The 19,655-nt window shown below is 45.1% G+C and overlaps 1 protein-coding gene across 2 annotated transcripts in view; it reads right to left on the bottom strand.

Annotated features, from left to right (window-relative positions):
- Window positions 1–19,655, bottom strand: part of TBXT (T-box transcription factor T) — a 37,010-nt gene that overhangs the window by 3,561 nt on the left and 13,794 nt on the right. The window contains exons 5-7 of one of the 2 annotated variants that reach the window (XM_066605414.1): window positions 18,492–18,550; window positions 17,960–18,133; window positions 5,687–5,819 (exon numbers count right to left, since the gene is read on the bottom strand). In XM_066605414.1, coding sequence (XP_066461511.1) covers window positions 5,687–5,819; window positions 17,960–18,133; window positions 18,492–18,550 — 366 coding nt within the window. Of the gene's footprint in view, window positions 1–5,686; window positions 5,820–17,959; window positions 18,137–18,491; window positions 18,551–19,655 lie in introns of both variants that reach the window. The other variant, XM_066605413.1, reaches the window with a different exon arrangement.

Raw genomic sequence — 19,655 nt, 5'->3', positions numbered from 1 at the left:
CCCCAGCCACACTAAACACACTCTCTAACAAGACGCTAGCCGCAGGACAAGCAAGCACCTCCAGGGCATACAGCGCGAGTTCAGGCCATGTGTCCAGCTTCAACACCCAGTAGTTGTAGGGGGCAGAGGCGTCACCGAGGACGGTGCTGCAATTGGCTACGTACTCCCTCACCATCCTTTTACAGTGCTCCCGCCAACTCAGCCTTGACTGGGGACTGGTGACACAGTCTTGCTGGGAAGCCATAAAGCTCTCAAAGGCCTTAGAGAGTGTTCCCCTGCCTGCGCTGTACATGCTGCCTGATCTCTGCACCTCCCCTGCTACCTGGGCCGCGGAAATGCGCCTTCGGCCACTAGCGCTGTCGGATGGGAAGTTTACCATCAGTTTGTCCACCAGCGCCCTGTGGTATAGCATCATTCTCGAACCCCTTTCCTCTTCGGGAATGAGAGTGCAAAGGCTCTCCTTATTCCGTGGATCAAGCAGTGTGTACACCCAGTAATCCGTAGTGGCCAGAATGCGTGTAACGCGAGGGTCACGAGAAAGGCATCCTAACATGAAGTCAGCCATGTGTGCCAGGGTACCTGTACGCAACACATGGCTGTCCTCACTCGAAAGATCACTTTTAGGATCCTCCTCCTCCTCCTCCTCCTCTGGCCATACACGCTGAAAGGATGACAGGCAAGCTGCATCTGTACCCTCAGCAGTGGGCCAAGCTGTCTCTTCCCCCTCCTCCTCATGCTCCTCCCCCTCCTCCTCTGGCCATACACGCTGAAAGGATGACAGGCAAGCAGCATCTGTCCCCTCAGCAGTGGGCCAAGCTGTCTCTTCCCCCTCCTCCTCATGCTCCTCCCCCTCCTTCTCAACGCGCTGAGATATAGACATGAGGTTGCTCTGACTATCCAGCGACATACTGTCTTCCCCCGCCTCCGTTTCTGATTCCAAAGCGTCTGCCTTTATGCTTTGCAGGGAACTTCTCAAGAGGCATAGCAGAGGAATGGTGACGCTAATGATTGCAGCATCCCCGCTCAGCATCTGGGTAGACTCCTCAAATTTTCCAAGGACCTGGCAGATGGCTGCCAACCAGGCCCACTCTTCTGTAAATAATTGAGGAGGCTGACTCCCACTGCGCCGCGCAAGTTGGAGTTGGTATTCCACTATAGCTCTACGCTGCTCATAGAGTCTGGCCAACATGTAGAGCGTAGAGTTCCACTGTGTGGGCACGTCGCACAGCAGTCGGTGCACTGGCAGATTAAACCGATGTTGCAGGGTCCGCAGGGTGGCAGCGTGCATGTGGGATTTGCGGAAATGTGCGCAGAGCTGGCGCACCTTTCCGAGCAGGTATGACAAGTGGGGGTAGCTTTTCAGAAAGCACTGAACCACCAAATTAAAGACATGGGCCAGGCATGGCATGTGCGTGAGGCTGCCGAGCTGCAGAGCCGCCACCAGGTTACGGCCGTTGTCACACACGACCATGCCCGGTTGGAGGCTCAGCGGCGCAAGCCAGCGGTCGGTCTGCTCTGTCAGACCCTGCAGCAGTTCGTGGGCCGTGTGCCTCTTCTCTCCTAAGCTGAGTAGTTTCAGCACGGCCTGCTGACGCTTGGCCACCGCTGTGCTGCCACGCCGCGTGACACCGACTGCTGGCGACGTGCTGCTGCTGCTGACACATCTTGATTGCGAGACAGAGGTTGCGTAGGAGGAGGAGGAGGGTGGTTTAGTGGACGAAGCATACACCCCTGCAGATACCACCACCGAGCTGGGGCACGCAATTCGGGGGGTGGGTAGGACGTGAGCGGTCCCAGGCTCTGACTCTGTCCCAGCCTCCACTAAATTCACCCAATGTGCCGTCAGGGAGATATAGTGGCCCTGCCCGCCTGTGCTTGTCCACGTGTCTGTTGTTAAGTGGACCTTGGCAGTAACCGCGTTGGTGAGGGCGCGTACAATGTTGCGGGAGACGTGGTCGTGCAGGCCTGGGACGGCACATCGGGAAAAGTAGTGGCGACTGGGAACCGAGTAGCGCGGGGCCACCGCCGCCATCATGCTTTTGAAAGCCTCCGTTTCCACAAGCCTATACGGTAGAATCTCTAGGCTGATCAATTTTGCAATGTGCACGTTTAACGCTTGAGCGTGCGGGTGCACGGCGTCGTACTTGCGCTTGCGCTCAAACTGTGGCGCTAGCGACGTCTGGACGCTACGCTGAGAGACATTGCTGGATGGGGCCGAGGACAGCGGAGGTGAGGGTGTGGGTGCAGGCCAGGAGACGGTACTGCCTGTGTCCTCAGAGGGGGGTTGGATCTCAGTGGCAGGTTGGGGCACAGGGGGAGAGGCAGTGGTGCAAACCGGAGGCGGTGAACGGGCATCGTCCCACCTTGTGGGGTGCTTGGCCATCATATGCCTGCGCATGCTGGTGGTGGTACCTCCCCAGCTGATCTTGGCGCGACAAAGGTTGCACACCACTGTTCGTTGGTCGTCAGGCGTCTCTGTGAAAAACTGCCACACCGTAGAGCACCTTGACCTCTGCAGGGTGGCATGGCACGAGGGGGGTGCTTTGGGAACCAGTTGGTGGATTATTCGGTCTGGCCCTGCCTCTACCCCTGGCCACCGCACTGGCTCGGCCTGTGCCCACACCCTGACTTGGGCCTCCGCGTCCTCGCCCGCGTCCACGTCCTATAGGCCTACCCCTACCCCTCAGCATGGTCTATTACCAGTGATTTGATTTCCCAGCCAGGAAATAAATTGGCGCAAGCCTGCAGGCCTAATAGAATTTTTGCCCTTTTTTTTAAAGGAAAGGCCCACTGACTATATTCAATCAAGTAACAAATGTGTTGTGTGGCCCTGCTGTGTGTCACAGAAGTGCAGTGTTATTAACTGCAGCAGAGCGGTGATTTCCCAGCCAGGAAATAAATTGGCGCAAGCCTGCTGTTAAACTTAGCTGGCTGCGTATGATTTTTTTGACGTTCTCCACCCACCACACACGTACCCAGAACGCTGAGGACTGTCAGAGGCAGGCCAAATAGAATTTTTTCCCCCTTTTTTTAAAAAGGAAAGGCCCACTGACTATATTCAATCAAGTAACAAATGTGTTGTGTGGCCCTGCTGTGTGTCACAGAAGTGCAGTGTTATTAACTGCAGCAGAGCGGTGATTTCCCAGCCAGGAAATAAATTGGCGCAAGCCTGCTGTTAAACTTAGCTGGCTGCGTATGATTTTTTTGACATTCTTCACCCACCACACACGTACCCAGAACGCTGAGGACTGTCAGAGGCAGGCCAAATAAAAATTTTTCCCCCTTTTTTTAAAAAGGAAAGGCCCACTGACTATATTCAATCAAGTAACAAATGTGTTGTGTGGCCCTGCTGTGTGTCACAGAAGTGCAGTGTTATTAACTGCAGCAGAGCGGTGATTTCCCAGCCAGGAAATAAATTGGCGCAAGCCTGCTGTTAAACTTAGCTGGCTGCGTATGATTTTTTTGACGTTCTCCACCCACCACACACGTACCCAGAACGCTGAGGACTGTCAGAGGCAGGCCAAATAGAATTTTTTCCCCCTTTTTTTAAAAAGGAAAGGCCCACTGACTATATTCAATCAAGTAACAAATGTGTTGTGTGGCCCTGCTGTGTGTCACAGAAGTGCAGTGTTATTAACTGCAGCAGAGCGGTGATTTCCCAGCCAGGAAATAAATTGGCGCAAGCCTGCTGTTAAACTTAGCTGGCTGCGTATGATTTTTTTGACATTCTTCACCCACCACACACGTACCCAGAACGCTGAGGACTGTCAGAGGCAGGCCAAATAAAAATTTTTCCCCCTTTTTTTAAAAAGGAAAGGCCCACTGACTATATTCAATCAAGTAACAAATGTGTTGTGTGGCCCTGCTGTGTGTCACAGAAGTGCAGTGTTATTAACTGCAGCAGAGCGGTGATTTCCCAGCCAGGAAATAAATTGGCGCAAGCCTGCTGTTAAACTTAGCTGGCTGCGTATGATTTTTTTGACGTTCTCCACCCACCACACACGTACCCAGAACGCTGAGGACTGTCAGAGGCAGGCCAAATAGAATTTTTTCCCCCTTTTTTTTAAAAAGGAAAGGCCCACTGACTATATTCAATCAATAATATATGTCTTCTGGCCCTGCCTACACAATTCTGTCCCTGTAGTATTACTGCAGGGCGCAATGCTCTGCACGGCCGATTTGGAAAAAAAAAAAAAAGCGCAACACTGCTAACAGCAGCCTGCACAGTACTGCACACGGTTAGATGTGGCCCTAAGAAGGACCGTTGGGGTTCTTGAAGCCTACACTCACTCCTAGCACTCTCCCTGCCTAACCACTTCTGTCCCTGTAGTATTACTGCAGGGCGCAATGCTCTGCACGGCCGATTTGGAAAACAAAAAAAATGTGCACCACTGCAAAAGGCAGCCTCCACAATACTGCACACGGTTAAATGTGGCCCTAAGAAGGACCGTTGGGGTTCTGGAAGCCTACACTAACTCCTAACACTCTCCCTGCCTAACCACCACTTCTGTCCCTGTAGTATTACTGCAGGGCGCAATGCTCTGCACGGCCGATATAGCAGAAAAAAAAAAAATGTGCACCACTGCAAAAGGCAGCCTCCACAGTACTGCACACTGTTAGATGTGGCCCTAAGAAGGACCGTTGGGGTTCTTGAAGCCTACACTAACTCCTAACGCTCTCCCTACAGCAGCTCCAACACTATAGCACTGTCCCTCAGCTATCTCACAACACATCTGAGGCGAGCCGCGGGAGGGGCCGATTTTTATACTCGGGTGACATCTGATCTCCCCAGCCACTCACAGCAGGGGGGTGGTATAGGGCTTGAACGATGCAGGGGGAAGTTGTAATGCCTTCCCTGTCTTTCAATTGGCCAGAAAAGCGCGCTAACGTCTCAGAGATGAAAGTGAAAGTAACCCGAACATCGCGTGGTACTCGTTACGAGTAACGAGCATCCCGAACACCCTAATATTCGCCCGAGCATCAAGCTCGGACGAGTACGTTCGCTCATCTCTAAAGCTAATCTTTCTATCCCTATTATTTAACGATATAGGCATAATTCTAAAACATATACAAAGAAAGATACTATTATAAAGATACTCAATGGATTGCAATACATAATTGTAAAGCTGGCAATTAGTAAAAAGATAGATAGATAGAATGATACCATGCTTCTCTGAAAGTAAGACCCTATCTTATATAAATTTTTGACCCAAAAGAGGCACTAGGTCTTATTTTCGGGGACATCTTATTATTTTACCTAGCAGGCTCAGCCCAGGTCCCTCCCGCTGCTCTCCAGAGGTAGGGCGCGGTTCTCGGCCATCATACAACATCACTTCCTGGTTATGGGATTCATAAATCCCGACTCCACAAAGCAATGCCTGTGATTGTTTCTTCGACCGCTACTCAGCCAATCAATGAACCAATCACAGCCATTGCATTGGTTCATTGAGCGCTGCATTGATTGGCTGAGCAACAGTTGAAGAATCAGACAACAGCCGTGGTGTTATGGAAGTGGGATTTATGAATTGGCTATTATAAAGCTACTCAACAGATCCTATTACATAATTATAAAGCTGGTAATTATTAAAAAGATAATAGATAGATAGATAGATAGATAGATAGATAGATAGATAGATAGATAGATAGATAGATAGATAGATAGATAGATAGATAGATAGATAGATACCTGGCAGCATTTGAGGTTCCTGTGGTATGGGTCATTGGAAGCATTCCTGTATGAGCAGGCATTTGAAGACCAGACCAGTTGTCATGTGACTGGAGCATAGATAAACAGGAAGACGAGTTATCTTGTATAGTTGCTGAAGATCAGGAGAACAAAAGGATGTCAATACCGAAGCAAACAAACAAGCAACCAGCACACAAACATACTATAAGGGGTTCTCCAGCTCTAAAACTTGATGACCTGTCTTCAGAGTAGGTCATCACTAGCTGATCTGCAGAGGTCCACCTCTATGGACCCTCAGCAATCAGTTGTTCACCCGTCTCCTGTTATAGTCTACAGGGCAGGAAGCAGACAGCTCTGTACATTGTGCAACAACCATTTAAATGAATGGGAGCTGTGTTGTAATACTGTAACGGGTCATTGCAAAGTGTACAGAGCTGTCAGCTTCTGGTTCTGTACGCTAACATAGCAACCTAGTGAATAGCTGATTGAGAGGTCCCTCCTCAATCAGCTATTGATGACCTATTCTAAGGATAGATCAACAAATTATTAGAGTTGGAAAAGCCCCTTTAAAAGCTATGGACATGTTTTTTTTTTTACTTGGATGCACGTATTTTTAGCTGAAAAACAATTTTTGCAATGTAGTTTAATTAATATGTTGTCGTTTGGCTTTTGCAACTTCTATGTATCACAGTATGCAGCAAGCTACAGAAAGATGTTGGCTGGCAAATCTATCGATGCGTTTATCTGACAGCTCAGTTTTCAGACCCTTTCATCTTTCCTTTACAAACTGCTAAGCCCATTTATGACCAAATCAAAAGGCCCCTAAAGGTCCTTATAGCCTTCAAGTAAATTATATTATTTAACAACATTATAGTGGAGATACTGCTTAATTGCTTTATTTAAAATCTTTTTCATTGTCTGAGAAAGATACTTTGCTACAAACATGTATAGGCTGCATGGGGAGATTCATACTAGATTACACATCAGCTTGGCAAATTCTGTTCTTGTAAAAACATAATAAAATGGGGTAAATAACAAAAATGTATCTAATAAACACTGCTTAGCAATTGAAGAGGTAATACCATGTTATAAAGTTATGCAGTAGCTGCTACAACCCCTGTTAATATGGATCTAATTGGTTCCTGAGTGAATGGAGCAGAGATCACGTTGGCGCTCCATTCACTTCAGTGACAGCACCAAAGATTACTGAGCTCAAGCGCCAGCACTGTCATTGAAGTAAGTGAAGCAGAGGGGCGCCGCTTCATTCATTGGGACCGGTGAGGGTCCTTGCATTTTGGACCCACTACCAACCATAGTTATTCCCTATCCACAGGATAACTTTATAACTTGGCACAACCCCTTTAAGGAGGTATTTGTATATTAATAAATAATAAGAAATAAAGTTGCAAGGAAAAGTAAGTGAACCCTGTGGAATTACCTGGATTTCTGCATTAGTAACTAGTGTTAATCAATACCACCTGGGACTAATTAGGCTGGCCCGCCTACTGAGTAGGCTGCCCTGTCTACTAATTAGTCTGCCCCCGCAGAGCATACAAGAACAGTAAAGTAGCATGGTTATGCTCACAAAAGGATGTGATAGCGCTCTATTCAGAGCGCAATCAAGTCCCCCTGTCACGTGCGTATAAATGCTTATGCTTGTCTGCAGGAGGCCCTAATGAAGGTTTCTGCATCACACTTTCAATTCTGCTGCTGCTTATCAGCATGCAGATTCCAACCTCATTCAGTGGGGCTAATCTGCATGCTTGATAATCTGATGTGGATTCCCTGCAGATTTCAGAAGCAACAAGCCACTACTTTAGATTATGCAACGTGGATTTAAAAATCCCCATTGTATAGACTACAGCATGGATTCCCAATCAAACGAACAAGATAATTGTTGATGCAAATTTTGCCATGGCTTTTGTGTCAAATTCGCTGCATAACCCACTGTGTGAACACAGCCATAAAATGTGGTCTAATTGTTCGTAAATCACAATTCTATACAAACACAATCTAGGGCTTCCCTGGAGCATAAGAATATTTCAGCGCATTTTTGAGGAATGGCTGTTGTGTATTTGTATGTTGTTCGTTCACAAATCAGGAGCATATGTGAATGCAAAAAAAGATGCTCTTAGCCATCGAAATGACCAATTAGTTTTATAGGAAATAGAACATGCTGATTTTTTTTGCACGCAAATTTTGCACAATTAAAATGTGCGCAAATATGGCCATGTGAATCTGGCTTAACTAAACTAATAATACACAAACACTTGTACCTTTTCATGTGTTTTATTGAGAACATTGAATTAAACATCCACAGTGCAGGAAGAAAAACTAAGTGAACCTCTGCGTTAATGACAAGAGCTAAATGGCTAAAAATGTTTCAATTAAGTAGATGACATTAGAAGCATGTGTTTTACAGGTGCTTAGCCAATAAAATAAAAAGCACACACACTTATGGCTATAACATCTCTTTATTGTATATCACATGGAAATTACAAATATTTTTTCTCATACTTTGTCCAGTCTTCCATTTGGTTGTATTTTTGTTATTAAATCATTTTTAAATAAAAAAGTAAAGACACACAAAGCCTGGTTGGTGACAAATCTGTTTTTCTCAAGAAAGATTCGTTACTGTGAACTATGCAAAAAACTTTCAGAAGACTTCAGACTGAGGTGCGAGTTGCATGCCTTCCAGCTACCATAGGAGCCTATGGAAAGCACACAGCAAAGATAAGACATGTCCTATCTTTGCACGCACCTCAGAGCCTACATGCGAGTTGGCACTCGCATGTCCTATCTTTTGCAGGTGCAACCGTTTTGCATGTCTAAAATTCCTTCATGTGAACGCTTCTATAGGAAACCATTGGTTCTATTTAGACACAATCTTTTCATGGATCACTAATGCGTGCAGAATAGGCTCGTGAGGAAAAGCCCTGGAGGAAATTTGCCACCTACATTTACTATATTAAAGTAATCCTAACATATCATGTGCCAATGATAGACAAAAGTAATGAGATTGATTTGCATACCACTCGGAACGCTTAGGTCATCAGCACTCGTGCAGAGCATTTAAACTGAAAGACTTGTCGTCGGCCTGCTAGCTTCTTGTCCACTTCTCGCTCAGCACTTCACCTCCTAGTGAGCAACGACAAGTGAACTATTTTTTCGCTTCACACTGAACAATTATCGCTCAAATTCTGATGAGCGATAATCGTTATGTGTAAATGGGCTTTTACTTTCATCTGTCATTGGCCCATCATATGTTGGAATAGTAAATGTAGGTGACAGACTTCCCTTTAAGCACAATACTTAGTTAAGACCCCAGTGAAAGCTAGGACAAAACTGCTAACAATGAAGAATATGCCTATTGGCAATATAAGCCAACCTCCATAACAAATAAGGAGTCTTTATTCTATATGGCATACACTGTAGAGCAGTCTATAAAACCACAGTTCACTCTACACGCTCGAATAATAAAGCATATCAGACTCTGACAAACTTGTGTCAAATCCTATTATACTAATGTGTCCTCAATAGAGATGAGCGAGCATACTCGTCCGAGCTTGATGCTCGTTCGAGTATTAGGGTGCTCGAGATGCTCGTTACTCGAGACGAGCACCACGCGGTACTCGTCTCGATTAAACGAGCACTGACCATTGAATTCAATGGAGCCGGCAATACAGCCGGCTCCATTGAAAGCAATGGCCTGCCGGCGAGCGCGGAATGAATTGTCGGGAAGGGCTTAAATATATAAGCCCTTCCCTGCAATTCATCCAGAAATGTGTAAAAAAAAAAATATATATATACTCACCTTGTCCCGGCAGAACGATGTTAGCCCATTGAATTCAATGGAGCCGGCAATACAGCCGGCTCCATTAAAAGCAATGGGCTGCCGGTGATCGCGGGATGAATTGTCGGGAAGGGGGTAAATATATAAGCCCTTCCCTACAATTCATCCAGAAATGTGTAAAAAAAAAATATATATATATATATATATACTCACCTGGTCCCGGCAGACGGAGTTCAGAGGCAGATTCCACTCATGAATTTATGAATGGGTGTGTGACTGCTGCCTCTGATTGGCTCAGCGGGACCAGTCACTCACCCATTCATAAATTCATGAATGGGTGTGTGAGTGGAATCTGCCTCTGATTGGTCAGGCTGTGACCAATTAGAGGCAGCTCATTCAGCAGGCGGGGATTTTAAATCCCCGGCTGCTGAATACTACTCACAGCTGTTCAGAGCAGTTCAGGAGGACTGCCACTGGCCGCGCTGAACTCCGTCTGCCGGGACCAGGTGAGTATATATATATTTTTTATTTTTACACATTTCTGGATGAATTGCAGGGAAGGGCTTATATATTTAACCCCTTCCCGACAATTCATCCCGCGATCGCCGGCAGCCCATTGCTTTCAATGGAGCCAGCTGTATTGCCGGCTCCATTGAATTCAATGGGCTAACATCGTCCTGCCGGGACAAGGTGAGTATATTTTTTAAAATTTTTACACATTTCTGGATGAATTGCAGGGAAGGGCTTATATATTTAAGCCCTTCCCGACAATTCATCCCGCGATCGCCGGCAGTCCATTGCTTTCAATGGAGCCAGCTGTATTGCCGGCTCCATTGAATTCAATGGGCTAACATCGTTCTTTTCTGCCACAGCTGTTACAGCTGTGGCAGAGGAGAACGGTCTTTATGCTGACAGTGCGCGGGGGGGGTCTCACTCTTGCCACTATTGTGGCTTAATAGTCGGACCTGGGAACCTGAGATGCAGCCCAACATGTAGCCCCTCGCCTGCCCTATCCGTTTCTGTGTCGTTCCCATCACTTTCTTGAATTTCCCAGGTTTTCACAAATGAAAACCTTAGCGAGCATCGGCGATATACAAAAATGCTCGAGTCGCCCATTGACTTCAATGGGGTTCGTTACTCGAAACAAACTCTCGAGCATCACTGAAAGTTCGACTTGAGTAACGAGCACCCGAGCATTTTGGTGCTCGCTCATCTCTAGTCCTCAACTTTGCTTTAGTTGTAGGCAAAGAGGAATACAAGGCTTCTGCTGCAGCCAAGAGGCCAAGGTATACAGATATAGCTGTGGAGATCACTGCATATTAAAATGCATACAGCCCACCCAACATATTTCACCAGCAAAGTGGCGTCATCAGGGGATTTGTGCTTAATCGCATTCCCCTGATAAAGCCCCTATGTTGGTGAAACATGTCGTGGGGTGGGTGGAGGGTCTATATGTGTTTTAATATGTAGTCATCTCCACAGTTATATAGTTATAACCATATACATTGGTTTCTCGGCCGCGGGAGAAGCCTTATGTTTCTCTTTGCCTACAACTATAGCAATATTGAGGATATATTATTATACTAGGATTTACTAAAACACATAAAAAATTAGATTACTTCACCCGAACATTACAATTAATCAAAAGTATATTGAAGCAAATCATGATCTCCCCAAGCCCCACGAAAGAAAGTACAATATTTAGACACATACAAAAAGGAAAAAAAACAAAACCCCTAAGGGCTCATGCCCACGGGAATCCTGCGGGGATAAACAAAAAAGTCCACATCAGAATCCCACATGTGAGGACTCAGCTAGAACCTAGTTCAATAGAATAGCTGCATTATTTCTTTGACGATTTACACCGTAGGGAGCGCGGCATAAATCCGTCCGTAGGCATTAGCCTACCTCTTCTCCACCTTGTTACCTCTCTCTCTCACCCCTTCCAAATCCCATAAACTTTTCTACAGTAACTCAATGCAGCCAGTACTCAATACAAACTACCCAACTATCTATATCAGACTGTCTTTCCCAAATTTTCTCAAACTTAATCAAATAGCCTCTGTTTCAATATGTCCCCCTTTCCAAAGATATAACCTCCCCTATCTTTGCAACAAAATCTCCTACTATTGGGGGATATACTGCATCCAACAGACAGTAATCAGCTTCCGCGCCTGATACAATCTGAATTCCTAGAAGAGGATGCCTGTCAAGCCCATCAACAATACCCTATATACAAATTCTGGGATTACGACCAATATCAACAAGATATATTTTCGAAATTATCACTAGTACCCCTATCCAAAATTCACGCAATTTTACACAATCTTAGACTACGTGCATTAAATCTGCACCATTCATATAATATATCAGACTGAGTTTAATCTAATAACTTGTTAAACAACTTTTAATGGAGTACAATAAACTCTATGCACTAAACACAATTGCGATACTCAGACATTCAGATAGAGATATCACTGGAATCATACAGAACACTACAGCCTATTTATCTTCACTAATCTGGCCTAAATCTTTTTCCACATTTATCTTTTACCTTTATTGGGAATTGCTGCATATAATAGGAAGGCATCTGTCTATATGTAAATAAAATATTACACTCTTCGTAGCGCCAGAACACATTAAAAAAAATTCACCAAAAGATGTTGAACTGTAAGCACAGATACTGACCGGGCCTGAGCAGCAAACATATGTCGTAACTGAAGCAACTGGAAAGAATAGCTATGGGGAACATCATAAAGCTCTCTACATTGTTCAAAACTATAAAAACACCCCCAGAATGTACCTGTTCCAAAAAGATCATTCCTTTCTTCTACCACAGTGAAAATCCCTCAAACTTAAAAAAAACTCTGCCAATTTAGAGTTCCTTCAGAGGGGTGTGTACATAGTAAATCCATCTATCGCGTTTCCCCGAAAATAAGACCCTGCCTTATATTAATTTTTGCCCCAAAAGAGGCCCAGTGTCTTATTTTCAGGAGGTGTCTTATAATACTCACCCAGCTGCCGACGTTTGGGTCCCTCGTGCTGGTCTCCGGCACTGCGGTAGGCTTCCGTGTACTCCTGAATGCCGACAGAGCATTTCTTCCTGGTAGCATGGCTTGAATACCCCACCTCCAGCAAGCGATTGTTCTGATTGGTTCATCGAGCACTGCGTCAGTCAACCAGAGCCGGCACTCGATGAACCAATCACAGTCATTCATTGAATGACATCATTCAATGGCTATGATTGATTAATCGAGCGCCAGCTCTGATTGGCTGACGCGGTGCTCGATGAACCAATCAGAGCAATCCCTTGCTGGAGGTGGGCTATTCAAGCCTCTCTACCAGGAAGAAATTCTCTGTCGACGTTCAGGACTACACGGAAGCCTGCAGCCGAGCGCGAGAAACCCGAACGCTGTCTACTAGGTAAGTAAGTATTGCTTTTTTTTTTTTTTCATGTAGTGTAGCGAGGGCTTATTTTCGGGGGAGGGCTTATATTTCAAGCTATTTATAGTTTTATATGTTCTAATGAATAGTTCACCGGCAAGGGATCTAAAGGAAGAATTACAGATTTCCCCCAATTAATAGTGAGACCTGACATCTTACCAAATATATCAAAAATTGACATAATAAGACTCATTGATCTTCACACATCCCCTGTATACAACAGCAGATCATCTGCATATAATGAGATACATTCCTCAATTCCTCCATACTGCAATCCAAATATATTAGGTGATTGCCTTATCAAAGCACCCAGCGGCTTGATTGCTACGGAAAAGAGAAGAGGGGACACCCCTGATCAGCTTCCCTCTTCAACACCATCCATCCCAAAGTATGACCATTTACCCTCAGTCTTGCCCCTGGCATTGAATAGAGCAGTTTAACCCATGCCACAAATTTCTCACTGAAATCATCCTATGAAGAACAGCCCACAAATAATTCCATTCAACGCTGTCAAGAGCTTTGTCAGCATTGAGTGACACAAACCCGATGATCTGCCTGAAGATTTAGATATAACCTTCTTAAATTAACAGCAGTTGATTTATTTTGCATGAAGCTGGATCTATCCTCATGTATTAAATAAGTCATTACTAAAAGTAATCTATTCACAAGTACCTTCGCCAAGATTTTAACATCAGTGGTCAACAGAGATATTGGGCAAAAGGAATTAGGAAGAGACAAATCCTTTCCTGATTTAGAAATTAAGACAATCATAGCATCTCTGATTGATGGTGGAAGTATGCCTTTAATGCAATGATTCATTAAAGACCTTCAATAAGTGTGACAGAAGCATATCCTAACATTGCTTAAAAAATTAATTTGGAAGACTATCCAACCCAGGCAACTCTGCATTAACACATTCAGTTTCATAGGAGCCTCTAATACTGTTCTCTGATCATTAGACAAAATTGTCAATTGCACCCGAACCAAAAGTTCATAAAGATCTTCACCATCCACACTTAACTTAGAAACATACATGTTTTTAAAATAGAGAAAAATGTCTCCAAAATCTCATCCACCTTTACAACCAAAGAATTATAAGGCCTTCTCAATGCTGCAACATAAGATGATGATTCCCGTGCCAAAGGGGTTGTCCCGCGAAAGCAAGTGGGGTTATACACTTCTGTATGGCCATATTAATGCACTTTGTAATGTACATTGTGCATTAATTATGAGCCATACAGAAGTTATCAGAAGTTATTCACTTACCTGTTCCGTTGCTAGCGTCCTCGTCTCCATGGTGCCGTCTAATTTTCAGCATCTAATCGCCGGATTAGACGCGCTTGCGCAGTCCGGTCTTCTTCTTTTCTGAATGGGGCCGCTCGTGCCGGAGAGCGGCTCCGTGTAGCTCCGCCCCATCACGTGCCGATTCCAGCCAATCAGGAGTCTGGAATCGGCAATGGACCGCACAGAAGCCCTGCGGTCCACCGAGGGAGAAGATCCCGGCGGCCATCTTCACCAGGTAAGTAAGAAGTCACCGGAGCGCGGGGATTCAGGTAAGCGCTGTGCGTTTTTTTTTTTAAGTCCCTGCATCGGGTTTGTCTCGCGTCGAACGGGGGGGCTGTTGAAAAAAAAAAAAACCGTTTCGGCGCGGGACAACCCCTTTAATTATAGAAGTCATAAAATGACCCCCTGCTTCTCCTTCCCCAAAGATCTTCTGCTTCATAAAAAAATGCGTATTTTTGTAACACCTCTCAGATGATCTGTTGATGATCTGATAAGTTGAGACTGTGCTTCTTTCCAATTAATTTCTACATGATTAGTGGGAGAATATACATACACTTGCTCTGCATCTAAAGCTGGTTGCTGAAGGACCCTAATGGCATCAAGATTTAGACTTATGCTAGTTATAAATAAATGTGTAAATGCCCTTATAGAATTCCACACAACAGACCTTGAAGAAGAACCAATATTAATCCGAAAAAACTCCCAACAGTCAGCTCCATTCTAGTGTTACCATCAAGAAGGTTCAACCAAACAATATTTCATCTCTAAACTATCCAAACCAAATCCCCCACCATTCATAATCAACAACATTGGAGAGTAATCAGACACAGTTCATGGGAGGTATTCCAGTCTACAAACATAAGGAAGCATAGATGGAGTACCTATCGGGAGATCTATTCTAGAAAGTGTATTATGTGTACTAGAAGAACAAAAGCTTTGTCACAATATAATTCAAGCATGTGGAGTGAATTATATTATGGCTTTAAAGAATAGTGTATGTTTTACATAATATCAATAAAGACTCCATCTTATTTGTTGGGGATACTTTACGTCGGGCCATATTGCCAATAGGCAAATTCTTCTTTGTTAAGCCTGGTTTAGACGCAATGGTTATCGCTCAAACAAGCTTCAGAGCGTTTTTTGAGCGATAATCGTTGTGTTCTTTACAGCACAAGGTGATCCCTTCAACGTTGAGTGATCACCTTGCACTCCAAGCAAGGAATGCAGAAGACAAGCAAAGCTGCTTGTCTTCTGCATCCAGCTGTTCCCCACTCAGAGCGCCCAGCTGTTATACAGCCGAGCGCTCTGAGCGGAGGATGCAGAAGACAAGTGGGGAGGCCCTGCTTGTCTTCTGAACCCAGCTGTTCCCTGCTCGGAGCGCCTGGCTGTTATACAGCTGAGCGCTCCAAGTGGGGGATGCAGAAGACAAGCGAGGCCACTTGTCTTCTGCATCCAGCTGTTCTCTGCTGGGAACGCTCGGATGTTACACAGCCGAGCACTCCGAGCGGGGAATGCAGAAGACAAGTGGGGTGGCCCCGCTTGTCTTCTGCACCCAGCTGTTCTCTGCTCGGAGCGCCTGGCTGTTATACAACTGAGCGCTCCAAGTGGGGGATGCAGAAGACAAGCGAGGCCACTTGTCTTCTGCATCCAGCTGTTCTCTGCTGGGAACGCTCGGATGTTACACAGCCGAGCACTCCGAGCGGGGAATGCAGAACACAGCTGGACAGGTCTGTTCTTCATACCCAGCCTGTCTACGGGGAGCAGGATACAGCTCAAACAATAGTATCAGCTGTATCCCGCCGTGAACTCCTGATAATTGATCGCTGATCTTTCAGCATGCTGAAAGATCAGCGACGGCTTAACGGAAACTGCATGATGTCAGTGGAGTTAGACACAACGATTATCACTCAAAAGATGGCTTTGAGCGGTTTTTGAGTGAAAATCGTTGTGTCTAAAAGGGCCTTTAGACGTCCTTTTAAAATCACACCAAGAGCACAATAAGCAAATCTGAAAGAGGTGAGAAACAACCAAAGTATATAACAGCAAAAGACATACAGAAGAATCTACAAACTACAAAAACCTCTGTTGATGCGTAAAATATTAGAAAAACACAGAACAAGAATAGTGTTCTGGAAAAAGACACCATTAAGGAAGCTGCTGCTGTCCATAAAAAGGCAAAACAATTTGCCCTAGATCACCTGTTTGTTCCACAATGCTTCTGGAAGTTTTTAGCACAAATGTACAATGTTATGTTTGTAAGAAAAAGAAAACCACATCAACACAACGTCATCCCAACTGTGAGGCGGTTCTATTGTATCTTGACGCCACTGGAAGCTAGGTGTTTGACAGGAGGAACGCCCCTGTCACACCCCTAGTTCCCGATAGGGTCAAGGCAGGCCCCCTGTGCCGTTGGCGGACCATATGCGCGCCAGGCGGGAAGATGGTGAGCAGGGGAGCGACTGTCAGGGAGCACAGAGGCTTGGCCGACTGCCGGGACGCAGCACTGAGGCGGTGGCCAGCCAGGAGCTGTAAATACGTGTTACCACTGTAACATGGCAGCATTACAATCTAATAATGTAAGGCGAAGAAGCAAACTAACCATCAGCCTAAGTCAGCAGGCAAGCCAGTAATCAATGCACATGCTGAAGCGATGAATCTGAATGAACCAGCTGTCCCCGGCTCCCGGTTAGCCGCTGCCTCAGTGCTGCGTTCCAGCAGCTGGCCAAGCCTCTGTGCTCCCTGACGGGCACTCTCCCACTCACCATCTTCCCGCTGGGCACGCTTGTGCTCCGCCGACGACACATCTTCTCTCTGATTAGACCCGGATGTCAGGTGTGTTCCGCCCGCCGCCGTCTCTGTGATTATAGCATCACTGCTCCTAATGCTGCGGCAGTGCGTGCTTGTGCTCCGCAGCTGGGAATCCTTTAGTGGCCTTTCAGGACCTACATGCAGAACACATGTGCAGCAAATCACGTTCAGGGGGTGTCACCCCCCTGTCAATCTTGCCTCCACCAGGAGTTCCTGGTGGCGTCAAGATACAATAATACCCTGTGAGGCATGGTTATAGGAGCATCATGGTTTGAGGCTACTTTGCTGTCTCACTGAGGGAATAATGAATTCTAAAATATAGCAAAACATTTTACAGAAAAATATAAGCAATCCTTGACTTCAGGCTGGAGAAATGTTGTGGGATTTAACAATGACTCACAGCATAAAAGTAAATCATCTAATGGTTGAAAAAGAAGATTTATGTTTGGGAATGGCCAAGTAAAAGTCCTGACCTTAACTTTATTGAGTTGCTGCGGCATGACCTGAAGAAGACTGGGCATGCAGGCATGCAAGAAATACCAAGGAACTCAAACACATATGCATGGGGGGTGGGTCAAAATTCCTCCTCAACACTGCAAATGTTGTTTGCAGCTGGATGAAATGTTTGGTTTAGGTGATTGCTGCAGAAGGGTGACCTACAGGTTATTAAATGAAGGTCGTATTTACTTTTCCTCCCTGCTCTGTGGATGTTTACTCAATGTGCTCAATATGATACATGAATGATACAACTGTCTACTAGTTTAGTTAGATTATGTTTGTCTAGAATCTTGACATCGCTAATAATCAGACCATACTTTATTAGTAATTCATGCAGAAATCCAGATAATTCCATTCACTTACTTTTTTCTTGCAATTGTATACTGCTTTCCTAATTACGCATTGAATGAAAATAAATTATTTCATCTTCTATCTTTGAAACTCACTTGGGGAACTGTTTCTGTTAGAGTATGGATTCGGATATGGAGCTGTCCGATGATTACGCAGAGAGGAGTATCGATCACAGCCATAAGGAGAAGACAGAGCTATGGGGCCTCCAAACTGAGAATGATGATTTGCAGAAGAGCATAAGGATCCAGTGCCAGGAATAAGCCAGCTACCTACTAAAGTAATAGCAATATCAATTATTTGAATAAACATCCAGAACATATTACATACGGCTGAACATTAAAGGGGGTTTTCCATGACTTAAAATTGCTTCACAACCATTTTGTACTTTCTGCTTGCTGCTGATCAGGACATGTGACTGCTGCAGCCAATCACTGGCTATAGGAGGTAACTGTTGTGGCCAGTGATTGGCCGCAGCAGTCACATGTCCTGATCAGCAGCAACCAGAAAGTACAAAGTGGTTGTTGTGAAGTCATTTTAACTAGTGGGAAAACCCCTTTAAATGCATGTTCCCTATATGCAGTCATAACATATATGCTATGACTCAAAGAACTGTATGTTGCAACTTACTTTGTGAATAACCTTGTTGACTGTCAATTGCTTCCTCCAGAAGTTCTTTGTGGTCACTTCTGAAAACAGAATTATTTTCAGATTTTTTTAAAAATGCAATAGAAAATAGTACAGTGGTTTACAAAATATTCTCTAATGAGTTCTTTACTAATTGGTATCATTAAAATATGCCATCTTTATGTAACTTGTACCCTTATGAGAACACTGGGCTGCTGCACTGGTGAGAAAATAGTTAGAACCACGACAATTCTGAGAGAACTAGAGGGCGAGGGTCATACTAATACTCTCCACAATTATCTCTAATTACTTATGATCTACCAAACACACCTGTATGGCATCTGTTTTAGGAATAATACATTCCTCTTTCTTCTATTCATGGGTGACTTATTATTGTCAGAGTTGCCTATTGTTGACTATCTATTTACAATGAAGTGAATGCTCAGGCAGATGCTGCACAGCAGTGGACTTTTATCTGTCCTCCAATGACACAATTCACTGGGTGTTTAGAGAGCATAAAAATACGTGTTACAGAGGGGATAATAGAAAGAATGCACTGAAGATGTGACTAGACTTATGGGTTCATGCAGCAAAACCATATAAGGGGAAAACTCTGATATACTGTAATATAGAAATGCACAGGAGTGGAAGAAAATGCATTCACCCTATATTCTAGTTGTACAATAGATTGGAGTGTTAGGTCTAATAAAGTAACTCAATTGCTTACAAATATAGATTCTGTTTCTTGGTTGGTTAAGGCCGCCTGCACACAGGCGGGTCAGACCCCGCATGTGGGATTCTCGCAGCGGAGTTCAACCCGGTGTCCAGCCGGTAACCCTAGCTTACCTGTATGGCGTCTTCTCCTCTGCTACGAATTTGCAAGCCGGAGTGCTGGCCGGCACATGCACAGTACAGAGAAAGCTGCGCTGTCGCTATGGCAATGACTCAGCCTCCTCTGCTGCCAATGTGCCAGCCAGAGAGCCGGCCAGCACAGGTGCAGTTGAGAGGACTCCACACTGTCGCTATGGTGATGACGCAGCTCCTGCGGCCATTCTGCAATGATGATTGCAGAATGGCCATGGGACGGACGGGTTACATTGACTTCACTGGAAGCGTATCCCACACAAAATCGCAGCATGCTGCAATTTCTCCCCCGCGAGTGGAAAA

Source organism: Eleutherodactylus coqui, chromosome 1, assembly GCF_035609145.1.
Source record: "Eleutherodactylus coqui strain aEleCoq1 chromosome 1, aEleCoq1.hap1, whole genome shotgun sequence".
NCBI lineage: Eukaryota > Metazoa > Chordata > Amphibia > Anura > Eleutherodactylidae > Eleutherodactylus > Eleutherodactylus coqui.
The sequence above is the reverse complement of the archived record's forward strand: the minus strand, read 5'-3'. Positions and strand labels throughout refer to the sequence as shown.